The sequence below is a fragment of the Rhinolophus sinicus genome, linkage group LG03 (genome assembly GCF_036562045.2).
Source record: "Rhinolophus sinicus isolate RSC01 linkage group LG03, ASM3656204v1, whole genome shotgun sequence".
Taxonomy (NCBI): Eukaryota; Metazoa; Chordata; class Mammalia; order Chiroptera; family Rhinolophidae; genus Rhinolophus; species Rhinolophus sinicus.
This window is the reverse complement of record NC_133753.1, coordinates 157691687-157708123: the sequence shown is the minus strand read 5'-3', so window position 1 is coordinate 157708123 and position 16437 is coordinate 157691687. Positions and strand designations below refer to the sequence as shown.

Sequence of the window (16437 nt, the reverse complement as noted above, 5' to 3'; positions counted from 1 at the left end):
TACAGTAAATTCTCCATAGATGTTACCTGTTATGATTATTGTATAAGTTTGTTGTATCAAAATGTAGGATGTAGTTATTTTAGAAGATTATATCCCAGAAAGAGGCAAAATGTTTCATTTTCTGGAACACTTGCTCTTTTCCTGTGAGAATTTTGTATTGGGATGTCCTCAAGGACAGGTGGCCCAGTCCAGCGCCTAGTAATTTCAGTTTCCCCTGGCCCTTCAGTATTTGAAGTGCCTCATATCTAGAATCAGCACAATTGTAATGGGAAGTCAAGCAAAACATTTTTTTGCATCAAGAGAGGGAGGCAGAATGTGAGATGGCGTTGACATCTGTGTCTCTGCCCCGGGCCAAAAGCAGAATGGTTATTTGCTGCTGATTTGGCATCCCATCTGTTCCCTTTCTTCTTCCTTTCCCTTGCCTGTAGAGCCCCCAGGATGATGAAGTTAGGAAGAGAAGTTTGGATGTAAAGCATCTGAAGAGGGAAATAGGACAAAGGTTCAGGGAAAGACAGCAGACTGGTCACCCCCTTTTTACAGGTGACCTGGCAGGGTGAATGCTCGGTCTCCTTTGCCAATAGCAATGTTACAGAAGTTTTTTGGATGGTGTGAACGTTAAAAAATACCAACCTGTTCTAATGAATTCTCATCTTTCTGCTCAAGAGCTTTTCTGATATCTGACTCAACAATTTACTAAACTTTCCTTTAAAAAAAAAAAAAAAAAAAAACCAAAAAAATTAAACTCTTAGCCCCGACCCTCAGAATAAGTCTTTTATTTTTACAAGGTGTCAACAAAAGAAATACCCAAACCTGTAGGAATTTTTGTGAGAATTTATTTGAGCCAAGCTAAGGACATGCCAGGAAAGCAAGATCTCAAATGCTCAAGCAAATGACAGTTCTGCAGTTCGTTTCTGGAATTAATAGAAAAGTAAATTAATTAGAAAAGTAAGGAAGATTACATGAAGGTGGGAGAAAGCAAAGCTGGAAAATATCTGTGATTGGATTAGAAGACAGTTCATTAGATACTGTGTTCTCTTGCTGGTGGTCTTCTGAGGGGTCTAAATAAGAAGTATTTCAAAGGTATATTAACCTAGATGCACAAAAACAATTGACAGAGCTCATTTAAGGCAAGGACAACCTTTTACTAGGGATGTGGTTAGGGAAGGCCTGGCACATGACCACCCACCCACCATGACCTGCCCAGTTAGGAATTCATGATCGGATCACCCCATGAGGTTACTTTCGGTCATTGACTTCTTAGAGCGCCCCTTTGTCATTCACAGAGGGGTACTTAAACTTATGAGTATATTCTTTGTTTCTCTTTTCCTTTAGCTACATTTATCTCACCCCACTTGCCAACTAATATACAGCCTTAACTCCCACTGAAGTGGCTTCTCCTTTTAAGGTAACATCTTCTGCCCAACCTGACAGGTACAACTCAGGCTTTCTACAAATACGGTTATCTTAGACCCACTTAATTAAAAGTTTAAAACACAAAACATCACACACACACAAAGGATATCTGTCTGTAGTATTGTAACTTAACGCTAAGTGATTTTGATTAAAACTTGAGTAGTTAAGTAGCAGAGATAAATCAGCTTAGAAACCAGTAGAAAAATCAGCTTATGCTGATTTATTTTTCAATTTGATTCCTGGATAATTGCTCCAAGTTTGATTAGGATTCCAAAGAATAAAATATTACTTTAATATCGATTTATTTGTGGGGTATTTTTCATGCTGCTAGGCAGGTGTATTTTATTTTCATTTAAGTTTGAGGTTTTCTTACCTTCATTCAAAGGAGCCATTGACTGATTCTGACTTAAGTTTTAGAGAATCTTAATTGCAATTCATCACATATTTGTTTTTCATTCAGTGTGTGCTTGTTTTTTTTAAAAGCCCTCTATGCTTACTTTCTAGACTGATTTTGCACGATTTAGTGGAACAAATGTGGAAACTGACTTTGTAGAGGCACCATCACAGATGCTTGAAAATTGGGTGTGGGACATTGATTCCCTCCGAAGACTATCCAAACATTATAAAGATGGAAGACCGATTATGGATGATCTGCTGGAAAAACTTGTTGCTTCTAGACTGGTCAACACAGGTATGACTTGTAATTTTAGAAAAGGAAAATAAATTTAAATTACTTAATAGAGAATTGCAGGCATCTTCTTCTATAGAACTAGTTCTCCTTTAATAATGATTGTACCCCAAAACTGCTAATACGGGAAGACCGCTGAATATAATACTGAACCCTGGGATTACGTCCAAGAAGAAAACTACATCTCATTTAAATTTTAAATGAGATGTCTTGCTGCTCCCATTTTTGTAACAAGTACTACAGGAATCAGTTTTGAAATCTATGATCTTGTGATATTAGAACACACAGTTCTCTTCTACAAAACATGCCCAAACATTCTTATGTTATTAGGTCTTCTGACTTTACGCCAGATTGTTTTGAGCAAAGTTGATCAGTCTCTCCATACCGATGCGTCGTTGGATGCTGCAAGTGAATATGCCAAATATTGCACAGAAATTTTAGGCGTTGCTGCTACTCCAGGTGGGTAAATACTATGGGTTGAGTGTATTTCTCCTGTGCAGTACAGGGTATTCTCCTCACACTGCCAGGAAAGGTAAGCATTTGTCAGGTAGATTACCTAGTGTAATTTGTTTCTCGTTTCTGTAATCAGGCCATGAATTTCAGATGATCATACTCTGGCCACATGAGTTACCCTGTCCAAATGTGCTTGAAGGAAAGGTGGCTCCAGCCTTGCAGCATTTTAGTGTAATCAGGCGTGAGCAATTGGCCTCCACCCCAGAGCCCAGAAAGCCATTCACATTTGGCAGCACCCGCCTGGGTTCCCCCTCCCTGGATGCACCACGACTTCCCAATTATTTCAGTAAGAAACTGCCAGAAGGTACCATTGCAGAGAGAAAGCACAAACTTATGCCTTGTTTCGGATTCTGTTAAGGCAGCTTGACTTAGCAGTTTCTAACCTTATATTTGTGAGATTCATGTGGGTGTGTGGATAGCTGCACAGATGTATGTTTACATTTATATTTATATGTTTGAAGCCAACATATAGTTGTAAGTATATGTAATTGGTAAGGTGACTTTTTTTTCCACCAAGGAAGTTGTTATTGAAAGGAATCATTCACGTTTATAGAGATAACAAAGGTCAGAATAGTCGGTGGAGTCTATCTAGGGCTTCACTTTTCTTGTGTGCTCTGTTTATAGTAAACCCTACAGCAACTTTGTGCCTCAGGCCATTTTGACAAAATCCTTTTTTAAAGTAGCCCTAAAGGTCAATTGAATTAGGAAGATTTTTTTTAGCTTTTCAAGTAAAGAGTTCTTTTTCAGTAATTATGAATGTAAAATAAGTGCCTTTCTGACACACTATTTAGATATATAGATGTGTGACAAAGAATAGGCTTAATATTAGAGTATTTGTAAGATACAGTACATTATGTGTGTAAGGGATGAGAAAGGACTGAGGGAATCTGAAATACTGAGACATCTGATGGGTGTGGACAAAGCCTCTGAAACTACGGTTAGGCATTCCAGAGCTTAGGGCCGAAACCAGCTCTGAGGTTGAGCCATCTCAGGAGAGAAGTTTGTAAACATCTTGACCAAGGGCACACAGAAACCTTGGGTGTACTAGAGGTGAAATCCTATCACTCTCTCCTCCCACACCTGGGCTCCCTGTAGGGAAACCTGAGCTAGCAGATAACCTGGTAATTAACTTTGGCCATGACATTGATTGAAATGTATCTTTCTTTAAAGGTACAAATATGCCAGCTACTTTTGGACATTTGGCAGGAGGATATGATGGCCAATATTATGGATATCTTTGGAGTGAAGTATTTTCCATGGATATGTTTTACAGCTGTTTTAAAAAAGAAGGGATAATGAATCCAGAGGTATTGTCTTTTTTTTCTCCTTTTGTTTATTTCGTAGTTGCTCCTTCCCCTTTAACTCGTAGATTTTAGAGTAAGAGGTTTGGTAACAGCTTTTAATTTTTAACTTTAAAGTCTTGAATCTTCTTAAATCGTACATCATGTTGTAGTGTACAAACGATTAATTTTGTAAGTTTAAAAAAAAACCCTGCATTTTCTCGCTTATTAACATTCCAGTATATTGCATAATTAAAATTCAAAGCTTTGTTTATGCATTTAAGCATTTATAGCTGCTAGTTTTGACATGCACCATACAATGTTTTAGTTTTATAGAAGATTGGGAAAGAAAACTAAACTCCTTCCTGATATAAATGGTTTGTTTATGTTTTGATACTCTCTACACACTTTCCTTATACATTTTCTGTGGGAGCCACCCTTTTTCTGTGGCTGGCAAACCCCACCTACTACATAGTTTGTAACCTAAATGCCTTTAAGTAATTTAAGCTGCTTCATTAACCTGAGCCATTCCTTTCCGTGTACAGCGAATGGACTGCCAGGTGGCTGCCAGCCAACCTTCCTGAGTTACAGTCCCCTGTCTCCACTCTTGTTGAAGACTCAGCTGTCAGATTATTTCTAGGGCTGGTGCATTTGCCAGTGTGTTTTTCATTCTGTTTGATTCAGAAATTAGGAGAGCAAATTATCAAAATCAGGCTCTCTGTGCTTATTTCAACCAACTGATTTGTTCCTCAAACTTCATATTTCTGGATTGCATAGTGCCCTACACATATGCACTGAAATACATTGATGTAATTTAGACTACCATACCTCCCCCAATCACACACACACACAACACAAAAATCTCCACAGTACCTACATTCTATACTAGACTTTCTAATCACTCCATCTTCCATCCCACCCTACCCAGGCTGTTAGTTCCCTTTAAGTCTCCTTCCATTCCCTGGCCAACTCATTTACAATGGTCAACCACTTCTCATAAATATCCTGACCTCTGCATGACCTTCAGCCAGTGCCCAGCCCTGGATTCCTCCATCATGTCATTTAGAGATGGTGCCCTTGGGATTCAGAATGTTCCGGAGAAGATCAGATGACTCCATTAACATGCCCAACTACAAAGTCATGCTGTCCAACCTCAACTGGACACCCAGGGTTACTCTGCAGTCATGTTCCACTTCCCTGAGTCCCACCACCTCTGTCTTCTCTGGGCAGATGATCTTTACTAAAAAAATTAAGATCACTGAGCACAAGTACCTTCATCTTTGTTATTCTTTCTATACATCAATGCTTATCGTCTTTCCTCCTGCCTGAGGAGATGTCTCTAATACCAAGCCTTCCTCATTTGCCATCTTGGAAAAAAACTGGGGTTATTGCTATTGGTTCTGATAATCTCATTGCTCCTACTCAGGTGTTCTTCCTTTCACAGTCTCATTTCTTAGTGTAAGAAACAGTCTTTGCAAACCTCTGTTTCCTGGTTTTTGCTTCCATCAACTAAACTGGAAAATTATCCTCTCTCCAGCATTACCACTGATGACCCAATCGTCAACTTCCAAAGGCCCTGATCTGCCTTTTTTGTTTTTTTTCTATTTCTTACTTCTTGTTATTCCTCTCTTTGTTCACAGCCCTGAGGTTCGCAATCAGATTCCTTCCTTACCTCCCAGAACTCCCTGTGTGTCAGCCAAATTTCTGTGTTCCTGTAGATCTTTCCATCTTCACAAATTTATTCATTGTATTTCTTCCACCTGAAATGTACGACTTCCTTGTCTATGATTCTCAGAAACCCTTCCATTCTTAAAAGCTCTTCTCACGTGGCTGGTCATTTATGAAGTCTTTCAAATCATCCAAACCAAAAGTGACTTTTCCATCCTCTAAACAGAAGAGTGGGCTTGGGCTTGGGGGAAAGGCTTCAGTAAGCTTTTTCTTATGTCTGGAATGTTTAACATAACTATCAAGCAAAGTGAAAAAAATCAGATTATAAAATACTATATACCAGAGGATGCAATTTTTTTTTTTTTTTAATTGGGGAATATTGGGGAACAGCATGTTTCTCTAGGGCCCATCAGCTCCAAGTCATTTTCCTTACATCTAGTTATGGAGGGCGCAGCTCAACTCCAATTCCAGTCGCCGTTTTCAGTCTTTAGTTGCAGGGGGCACAGCCCACCATCCCATGCAGGAATTGAACTAGAAACGTTGTGTTGAGAGCTCGTGATTTAACCATCTGAGCCATCCGGCCGCCCCTCCGGAAGCTCAATGGCAGCTCATTGTCTTCAATCTAGTTGTGGAGGGCCCAGCTCACTGGCTCATAGGGGAGTCAAACTGGCAACCCCATGTTCAGAGGCCACACTCTAACCAACTGAGCCATCCAGCCACCCCACAAATTTTTATTTTAAAACATATGTGTAGGGGAAAAGTACATCAAAATGTTGTCAATTGTTATCTTTGGGTTGTAGAGTTATGAGTGATTATTAAATATTTTTCTGTACTTTTTATGTAGCTTTTTCTTATTTTTACGTAGAGTACGTATTATTGTAGAAATTGGAAAGCAATGTTTGAAGAAACACAAAGTCTCAGTACGTAAAGGCATGATTATGACCTCTTACTGGCTCTTATTAGTTGGTGAGGCTTCCTGGCATAAGTGCTACAGTACTTCTTTCAATGAAGCCTCCTCATTCATCTCCTCTTCCAGCTGCCAAGGTTAATAGCCCAGGTACAAAGTACTGATCCCAGTGGATCCCCCGGAAGGAACTTGCAAGTCCAGCAGAAGCAACCCTGCCATTATGCTTCTATGTACTTCCTGCTATTCTCCAGCTTCACAGTTTGGCAGGGAGCCAGACTACTCGTAATTTAAACAAAGGAATTGGGTTGAACTTGGAGAAAACAAGATTACCAACTACTTGGACTTGTTTACTTGTGATATTAAGACAGTTTTCAGTTTTACTAAAATTCTGGATCCAACAGGGCTGTATATTATTACTCGTCTTATGACATGAAGCTGGCTTTAATCCCTTCTTTTTTCCTTTCTTATCAAATACTCTGGAATGTCATGTCATTTATTGCTCCCCTGCTGTCACGACAATAGTGAGTGTGGCTCCAGTGACCACGAGAGTCCCTTTGCGCCTCACCCTCACACTCTTTTATGGCAGATACTGGAACAGCTTTTTAAATAGACATTTTATCTCCTCCTACCGTGTACTGTCTGTTTGGTTTGGTGGCGGGTTTTTTTTGGTTTGTTTTTGTTTTTTAGAAATATTTGCACTAAAATAACACCCAATTTACAAAATTCAAATATCACTTATTCAAAATTAATATTTTGGAATAATAATCCTATTCTCCAAAAAAACTTAGGTCATTATTACAACTATGTTGTGATGAAGAGAAAGAATTTTTATGGTATAAAGAGAAAGAATTTTTATGTTGTGATGAAGAGAAAGAATTTTTATGGCTTCAGATCAAATACTGTATTTGATCTGAAATCACGAGAATCAGAGCAATCCCAATATGTCATGCAGACTTCATTGTCTCAAGGCCTTCATCTTCCCTAGTGTGTTCGGATCATTTTAAGATAGCAGGATGGCCTTTCAAGGAGTCAGTGCCTGCTGTTCTTCGTCCCCAATCTCTGAAAGATCATATATTGTGGACATTATTGGCCATGGTTATTGGGATCAGCAAAAGAACATCCTGAGGCCTTCTCACTGTAACCTCGTGCCATCCTGCAAAGCCCAGAGTCTGTTCTGAGAACCATTCCACTTCTTAGCAAGTAGAACTGTAGAACGCGTGTCACTCCTCTGGGAAAACAGCAATAGGAAGGATCAAATGTAAACCTCTAGCCTGCTGAATACCAAATGGTAGCAATAGAATATTCTGTGGTACAATTGTTTCCATTCTGTTTGTGAGGGCTTTTATCAAAGTGTTAGAACTGGCCATGTACCTATAATAGCCTAAAAGTTTGCTACCTCTGGTTTTATATATTCCTCATAGTAAGTAGATACAATAGCTTAACTGTTTAATTGGTTTGGTAAATATTATCTAGTCTGTTTCTAGTGGATTATGGAGAAGTCTCATTATCAGACATAGCTTTTACTACTCCAGGTGATCCCTTAAATAATTGGGAAAAGGATCTGCTTGGGATTAACACTTTTCCAGCAAGCTCTAAGATCTCGTTAAGGATAGCTTGAAGGTCACCAAATGTAGTTTCAAAATCCAGCAGCTAATCATAGGGTTGAAAAACTGGGGGCATTTAACTAGGGCCATTTCTTTTTATAAGGCAACTTCATTGTGGGAAATTTTCCTAAGAGGTAATAAACATTGTGGATTCAAAGGCAATTATATTATTAAGCTAGAATAATCTTTTTTGCATTAGAGAAATTGCTAAGCTTTGTTTTTTCCATCAATGAAGGAGAAACACAACCAAACCTCACTGCTGAAAGGAATGCCAAGAAAATCAAGATAAAGTATAACTATTATATTTTAACACAGAATGTCATAAGGAAGTAGTTACATCTTACAAGCAATAACAGACAGAAACATGAAGAATCTTGGTTAAACCTGAAAAAGAATTACCTGACAGAGAATGTGTAATGTCAAGCTAAGTATTCGAGTGCTTTTCAAACAGAATCCGGGGTCCAGTTCCTGCTATATGTTGTCACGGGAGAATATGAAACTTTCTGTGTTGACGGCCTTACAAATGGATTAACTTCTGCTTCAGCCCTCCTGTCCTAACCACCCCAAGGCTGACTTTTCTTACACTTCAACCTTTTCTAACAGATTTAGATTTTGCCCGATTTAAAGGACGAGGAAGGAAGTAGGATTGATTTCCAACCTACTTCTTGAATATTTACAAGGCCAGACCTTCTAACTCTTGAATCCCAACCAGCTGAAAGAGGTTTTTCTTCCTTTGTATTCTGACAGCCCTTCTTTGTGTTTCTCTTAGTCCTAATAATCTGCCTTGTTAATTGTCTACTTCTTTATCTCACCTCTTAGACCCTAAGGCCCTGTAATAGAAACTGTTTTATTCATCTTTGTGTTTGTCCTCTGCTTCAAAACTGTTACATTTAATTATCACTGTTACAAATGGGTACCTCTTTGGACCTAACTGGTAGTTCCTCCCCGCCTCCATCTGCTTCCATTCCTCTACTACCCTAATGCATACTACTACCCAGGGTACCTTTTTCCTCCGATCTCCTCCCTCCCCTTAAATAAAGATTTATCCTTCTATCCTCACAAATGGAAACTTTGCCTAAGGTTTCCAGAAGGCCTCTTCTAATCAAGTAAAGATTCCCAGCACTGTTCTAATTTTCATCGCCCTGACTCCCAGCACCAGTCTTTTCACTCTCTCCCTCCTTCGTTGTTGTCAAAGGTGTTCCTTTTCCACCCACCGTCTCTCCACCCTCATAGGAAACAAAGGGTGTGCTGTTGGGAAGGCGTTGACTGATAGGCTGTGGAAGCAAAGGTTTCAAAGTCCACTTTGAAAGCAGGCTGGTGCGCCTGCTAGGTGCCCTGTCCTTGGGTGGATGCTCTCTGCCCTGCTGCCTGTTACTCAGTGTAGGAAGGAGGCGACTCTGGCTCTACTCCCCAGAGTCAGTCACAATGAGGAGGAAGTGGGGAGGGTTGGGAGGCAGTGGGAACATGCATGTGCTGCTTCAGAGATGCCAGAGACAGCATGAGACCCGATCTGTTTCCTATTTGTATGTTCTCATCACGGATAGATGATGGACATCCTTCATTCACATAGTTCTGGTGGCTCTCAAAGTACTACCTCAAATAAAAGATACATATTCTTAGATAAAATGAGTGCCTTGTCTCTCCTACTTAATAGTCCCACTGAATTATATATTCTATTTCATACTAATAGTGGAGGTACAGTCTCTTGTGCTTTTTTCTTTCTTTCTTTCTTTTTTTTCTTTTTTAGCTCTATTAGTTGACAAAACTAATTTTAAAGACATACCAAACCAGGAATGCATTTGTTTCCCAGGACTGTTTAGGAGAAACTGAACTTTGGGGCAGTGTGAGAGAAAAGGAAATGAAAGGAGTGAAAGATGACTAAGATTTATTGAATATCACTATACGTGCCAGGTATTATGGTAGGGAGTAGGCAATGTGCTGAAATCATCACCTCTAATTCCCCATCAGCTGAGTGAGGGAGGCATATTCCCAATGAACAGGTAAGGAAACCAAGGCCCAAGAGCACATAGCTGAGGATGAAGCCAAGATTCAAACCTGGGCCTGACTCCAGAACGCCTGATCTTGCTTTAGAGAGGACTTGCACAATTGCCAAAAGATACACTCTAATCTTCCAGAATGAAAAACCACAGAGGTGGTTGATGGTTATGTTCCTTCATAGACCAGGTAACAGGAGCTCTTACTATGTGCAGATCCTCCCGAAGGATTTTTTTTAGCATGAAAAATTTTAGTTATTGTCTTAGAGCTTCCATTTCCTCGAAGTTCAAGTTTCTTTACTATACAAACAAAGCAGAACAACTTATGACAAAGACTCCTTCTCCTGTGGCATATGTCTCCCAGGCCATGTCCTCTCCCCCACAGAGGCTGGTACCTTCCTGAGACACAAAAAATTCACTTAATTTTTTTTAATTTTTTTTTTTAAAGAAAAGCAAGATCCTATTACCAAAACGAGTCTTAAACTCTTCTCCAAACTTCGTTGCAAAGGAAATGAAACTATTAAAAGGCCATTGCTCTGTAATTCAGGAAATTGAATCAACTTGTTTGGAGCTCTGAGCGGAGGAGGACTAGAGCTGTACTGAGCCACATATTGTGAGACTAAACAGGGGCCTGCTCTGACTGGCTTGCCCATTCGGAAGAGGCATGAGCTGACTTTTCACAACACCACACAGCTACATAGCTCATCAAAGACTTGCTTTTCTTTCCCACCTAAAACTACAGGTCTCTGTAAAAGATGAGAATATTTGGTCAGACGTCAGCATTTTGGGTGATTTATTTTTCACTTTAGATTTCCCTGAGTAGTCCTGTGTTTGTATAATGAAATTATTTTTAATAAATAAAAGATTCTCAGATCGTGAGCGTTAAGAATGTCGGCAGATAAATATTAGTTACTGAGGTTGAATGATGGGTACATGAGAGTTCATGATATTGTTTTCTTTGCTATTAGTAAATATTTAAAATTTTTCCATCTTAAAGGGATTAAACTATTTTTATGATTCTGCAGATAAATTTAACTCACATTGTCTAAGTTCTTCCTATACTGCTATCCTCAGACAATATAGTCTTTCCTTACCTTTCTTCTCCCCACTAATTTAACACTGGTCACATTTAGACACATTGGGCAGCGAGTGAAAGGGAAAAGAGGTAAACTGCGATTGGGCTGAAGAGCTCTGATCTGCTACTTCTTAGAATAATGAAGTCTGTGACAAGAATAGCCATCACTCACATTTTAGATTCTAGGTTGATAGCCACTTGTGGGTATTCAGCACTTGAAATGTGACTAGTGCAACTGAAGAATTGAGATGTGCTATAAATGTAAAAAACACATTTGAGTCTTGCAACAACAAATAAATCTCAATAATTTTTTATATTGATGCATGTGGAAATAATATTGTAGATATACTGGTTTAAATAAAATATTTTATTAAAATTAGTTTCACCTACTTTTTCAAATGTGATTATTAGAAAATTTTAAGCTATGTATGTGGCTCACATTCTATTTCTATTCGTCAAACTCTATTGCCCTAGAGTTTATGAGACGTTAATTTTATTTGGCTAATTATTTACCCCTGATTTGGGCCTAGACTGTAAAGTTAGATGTTAGCCTGTGGATGATTAATAAGTGGCAGATGATATCTGCTTATAACCAAAAGATAATCCCAAAAGTTTTAATTTTATGACCCTGTAGAGCATTAAATAGTTTTGTATCTGACTTGGTAGATTCCATTCATCCACGTTTTATTTTCCTGAACAGTTTGACTAGTCTGATCTCTGATGGTTGTACCAAGCAGAATCATTGTTACAAGTCAAAAGTTGTATTACTTTTGTCTCTGGAAATTCTCTAGCTGTTCTTGTACTCAGAAAGGCTCCTTGTCCTATTGATCAAATGATATAATACCTATAAATTTAGGAGTATTACTCTGTGAACTGTTTCTTTTACGTGTGTATTTAGAATTATGCTTCACTGAACTGTCTTGCCTCGTTTCCCTAAAAGAATGCTGAAAAGGAAGTGAAAATATTGAATAACACTGATATTGAATTACAATTCTTCTCTTTCACTTTATCTGCTCCTATGTTAAATGTAAATAAAAACAGCGAAACTGTGATATGTTTTAAAATTACAGATCTGGTCCTCAAAGAACACTTGACAAAGGTCCTCATTCCCAGCGTTGGGCCCACAGAAATGTCTTACCCTGCACCATGGGACTGTGGTGTTGTCCTATGCCCCCCTCCCCCGCCCCCACCACCTTCTCCCAAGGAACAGGGGTTTTTTATGAGCCCCTCATAAAAACAGATCAGAAGTCATGTGGGCCATAGATGTGCCACTATTTCCAGGTACACGGAACCCCTCCTTGTGGCCTTCTTGAACACTTGCTTTGTAAACCCTTTTGAAATCCCATTTGAAAGGGCGTAACAAATAGGAACCTGTTCTGTATTCTATTTGCTTATTTCTTGTGCGTCTGTTTGCTCACATTGTCATTTCACTGCTGAGAATCAAGGGAGACGAGACAGTAATAAAGGGAAGTGTAGGAGACTGGAGGTCTAAGCTCAGATCGCTTAGCTACCAGAATAAATAAATACCACAGCGCCACAGGCCCAGCACAAGGGAACATCCAGACAGAATGAAGCTGAGGTCCCTGTTTCTTCACCCCTTCCCTTTTCTCTTTTGCATCTAGAGATTTGGAAAACTGCTATAACCGTGAATTATTAGGCATGATGTTTTATTTTATTAGGTTGGAATGAAATACAGAAACCTAATCCTGAAACCTGGGGGATCTCTGGACGGCATGGACATGCTCCAGAATTTCTTGGAACGTGAGCCAAACCAAAAGGCGTTCTTAATGAGCAGAGGCCTGCACGCTCCGTAGGCTGGGGCTCTTTGGTAGCCATCCACGTCTGGAGGACAAGTCGACACCACCATGTGTCACTGGCCTGGAAACTGAAGGGAGTTTTGCAAGTGAAAATTTAGATTTCTATTGACTGCCTTTTGTTGTTTGAGTTGAAAACTTACACAGATGTAAATGGAATTATAAATACTGTGACCTAAGAAGAGGCCCATTCGAAAATAATTGTACTATAAAATTTCATAAAAATAGATTTGATTTTTTTTATAAAAGTTTCATATGAATGTAATTTGATTTTTTTTGTACTCTTGTAATCTAGATAATATAATGTAAGAGGGCTCAGAATTTTTAAATTGAATCATATACATTACATAATTTGATCCTTCTTATATCATGCAGTTTTATACTTGGGATTTCTGGACATAAATGAATCACCATATTCCTCTGGTAAATATTTTCTGGGAGCTCTGCATCAACTTTGACTCTGTCTCACAGTCAAGTGTGACCTCTTTGCCTACATACCTCAGGGCCAGGGGAATATGCCTCAGCAATGCATTCATTTATCTTTGAGTTGAAGGCCGTGTGATTCCCAACTTTCTGCCACACTTAAATTATAGTCCTCCACTTGGGTGTCTTTTCTGTCTAACGTCCAGTCAAAGGGTACCAAACAGTATGAGTTTTAACTGAACTAGCCCAATGTACATTGCAGGTTTTTGTATCTTGTATTAGAGGTGCCCTTCCACGTCAGCATACAAGATTGTCAGTCTTTTGGCATATTTGCTAATAAGAACACTAAGGAAGTGTATCTCTTCTTCGGTTTCTAAGAAGTGGTGGGACTTGACCTCCTCCCAAAGTGGCGGGTACACATGTCACCAATGGCTATTTAGAGAGCTGCACCTGATGCAGAGCATAAGAGTTCAGAAACTCCAGAAGAGTGGGTTCTAGACAGAAGCGCTTTAGGACAGCTGCTCCCAAGTGTTACACGTGTGCTTAAACTCAGCCACGGGGAAATGGCTCTTCAGTGGTCTGTTTGGTCTGGTGATTTTTATTTGACATGAACCTTGGGATCTCTCTTCAACTAAATATGGGCCTGAATTCCAATTCTGCAGCAGACCAGTAAACTCACAGTACTTATTTTTCCTCTAGGAGTCTACACAATAAGAAAACTACAACTGGACAAGAAAACTTTTTAAATGAAAAAGCAAAAAAACAAACTTTGAATGTACTCTGCATAAGTCTTCCAGTTGTTTCCCACTGGGTACCTGAGGTATGACTTCACTGGCCAGGGACAAAATGAAAACCTTTCTGTTCTCTAGTCCAAATGGACTTTGTGCTAAATAAAAAAAAAAAATATTATGCTGCACAATAAAATTATAGACAGCAGGAAAAATCAAGAGCTTTGGTGACACAGAAGAAAATTCTAAGATGGTTATTGTCAAGCAAACAGCTTAAACGTCCACATGCAATCTTACCCTCCTGACTGAGATAATTGCCTGGTCCTTCTTTCTCCCACATTCACTCAAGGTCACTGCCTCTGGTCCCCAAAGCTCTTTTTTTGGTCTTAGCAACCTGTGTACTTTTCTCATATCTTTTTTTCCCCCCCAGACTGTTCTGTTTTCCAGTTTCAGACAAAAACTCTCTTCAGCTTTTTCTATTGCCTAATGTGTCTCCTTAACAATAACTTTATCATTTTAAATCTTATTTCACATGGAAAAACTAATACTTGCTGTGAAAAAGGCTGCACGCAATAAAATTGCATTATTATCCAAGAGAACGAACTTAAACATTTCTTTCATACGTTAATGTAAAAACTGAAATGCATGAGAGAGCAAAAGCTCTGTAATATGCTTTTTATTTAGGGTCCACAACTAATATTTAAAATCTACCAAGGAAAAGCCACAAAATCAAGTACCCAAAAATATTCTCTACCATAATTCAAAACTAAGGACTTATTTTTTGAAGCCTTTTTGAATGTGGCCATCCATCTGCTTGTTCTTTTTTTCCAGATCAGAGCATAGAGTGTTGGTGAGGCACTCTGAAGGGTGGATAACTATAAAAATTGTCATTGGACAACCTACACTTCAGATTTATGGACTGAGTCACAAGTAATAAAATCTCTCTTGGTTATTGATCCAGAAGATTTAGATTTGTTTCAGGTTTGGGGGGAGGCATCAGTACGTTGCTAAGGGCAAGTTCTTAGTCATTTTATATTAATATATAGTAGACATGCCGAAGGATTTAACTTTAAGATGCCACAGAGAAGAGAAAGAAAAGTCCTGATGTTATACCACGTAATGCAGATTTTTATTCCTCTAAGAGAAACGTTGTTTGTTCCCTAAAATAACAAGATTATCTTCAAGAGTTGTTCATGCCTGTCTTGCCTTCCTAAAACTAATATGATGAAAAATGGATATCTGTAGCTCTTTTGACTTGACAAACTACATGGTGTAAGAGACCAAAATAGAGAAAATAGTTCTTTAAAAAAATTGATCGGATCTGTACTTATACTTTGTACTTGGCTTAACTAATAGAGAATGACTTAACTTTCTCCTTTACTGTTTTGCCTTTAACCTTTGTGTATGAAGGTGTAGAGTAATCCTGCCTCCTCCGTGGGTCAACTGCTTTGTTTATGACCATTTTTTCATGTTTTTCATTTCTATCATGCACAAGAATTTGACATGTTCTTAAGGAAATGGCGTTAAAATACTAACCCCCCAAATTGGGTTTAGGCATAGTTAACTGAGCCCCACAGAGTGCTAAAAGAGAAACCCTATTTCATCTGACTAGATGCAATGACCAAGGCTTCTTTCTTCCCTCAACACAACATTATTACAGTTATGCATCTCCCACCTGAAATTGGATAGCCTCTCAAAATTGAATATGCCTTCTCTTATGAATATTTGGTGAGAATAAAAGCAAAAAAAGACATACATGCTTCCATTTTCTTTGAAACAGTCAATGTCCAAAGTTTATTTTTTCAGTCATCCTTAATGGAGAAATTCCACTGAAACTGATCTAGTACCAACTATATCAAAGCAAAGAACAAAGGTCACAAAATCTAAATACTATATCAATGTAGTCTTTTCCAACATACCCACAATAACACTATACATGGAGACTTTGAAAAAATTTTTTGAAAAATTGAGATAATCAACACAGCCCCTCACATACCTCTCTCCAGTAAATGATTCTTGAGTTTTTATTTGGTTGAATTTATCTCGTAGTTTCCTTTCCAGATAAAGTACAGGTCCAATGCATCTGGTCCTGTGTGTGTGTACAAGAAAAGGGAAGAGGTGAATACGACACTGCATCGCATGAGCTGACACACATTTTAGGTGCTTATTTCATAGCTCCTGGAGGCTCACCTAAAAATTAACTACCATGATAAAATGTCTAGCATTTGTCATCAGAGAAATTACATGGCTTAAAGACTGGTTTAAAGGCACAGTGTTCACTGAATCCAAAAAGACTCTTGACATCTCTGTTGACATCTTTGTGGCCATGA

General features: G+C 38.7%; 1 protein-coding gene across 9 annotated transcripts in view; it reads left to right on the top strand.

Annotated features, from left to right (window-relative positions):
- The window catches only part of NLN (neurolysin), a 90122-nt gene extending 75416 nt beyond the window's left edge, over window positions 1-14706 (top strand). For 7 of the 9 annotated variants that reach the window (XM_074328891.1, XM_019743911.2, XM_019743902.2 and 4 more), the window contains 4 exons: window positions 1918-2104; window positions 2432-2560; window positions 3785-3921; window positions 12822-14283. In XM_074328891.1, coding sequence (XP_074184992.1) covers window positions 1918-2104; window positions 2432-2560; window positions 3785-3921; window positions 12822-12956 — 588 coding nt within the window. In that variant the 3' untranslated portion in view covers window positions 12957-14283. Of the gene's footprint in view, window positions 1-1917; window positions 2105-2431; window positions 2561-3784; window positions 3922-12821 lie in introns of all 9 variants that reach the window. The other 2 variants (XM_074328892.1, XM_074328894.1) reach the window with 1 other exon arrangement.
- The last annotated feature ends 1731 nt before the right edge of the window (window positions 14707-16437 follow it).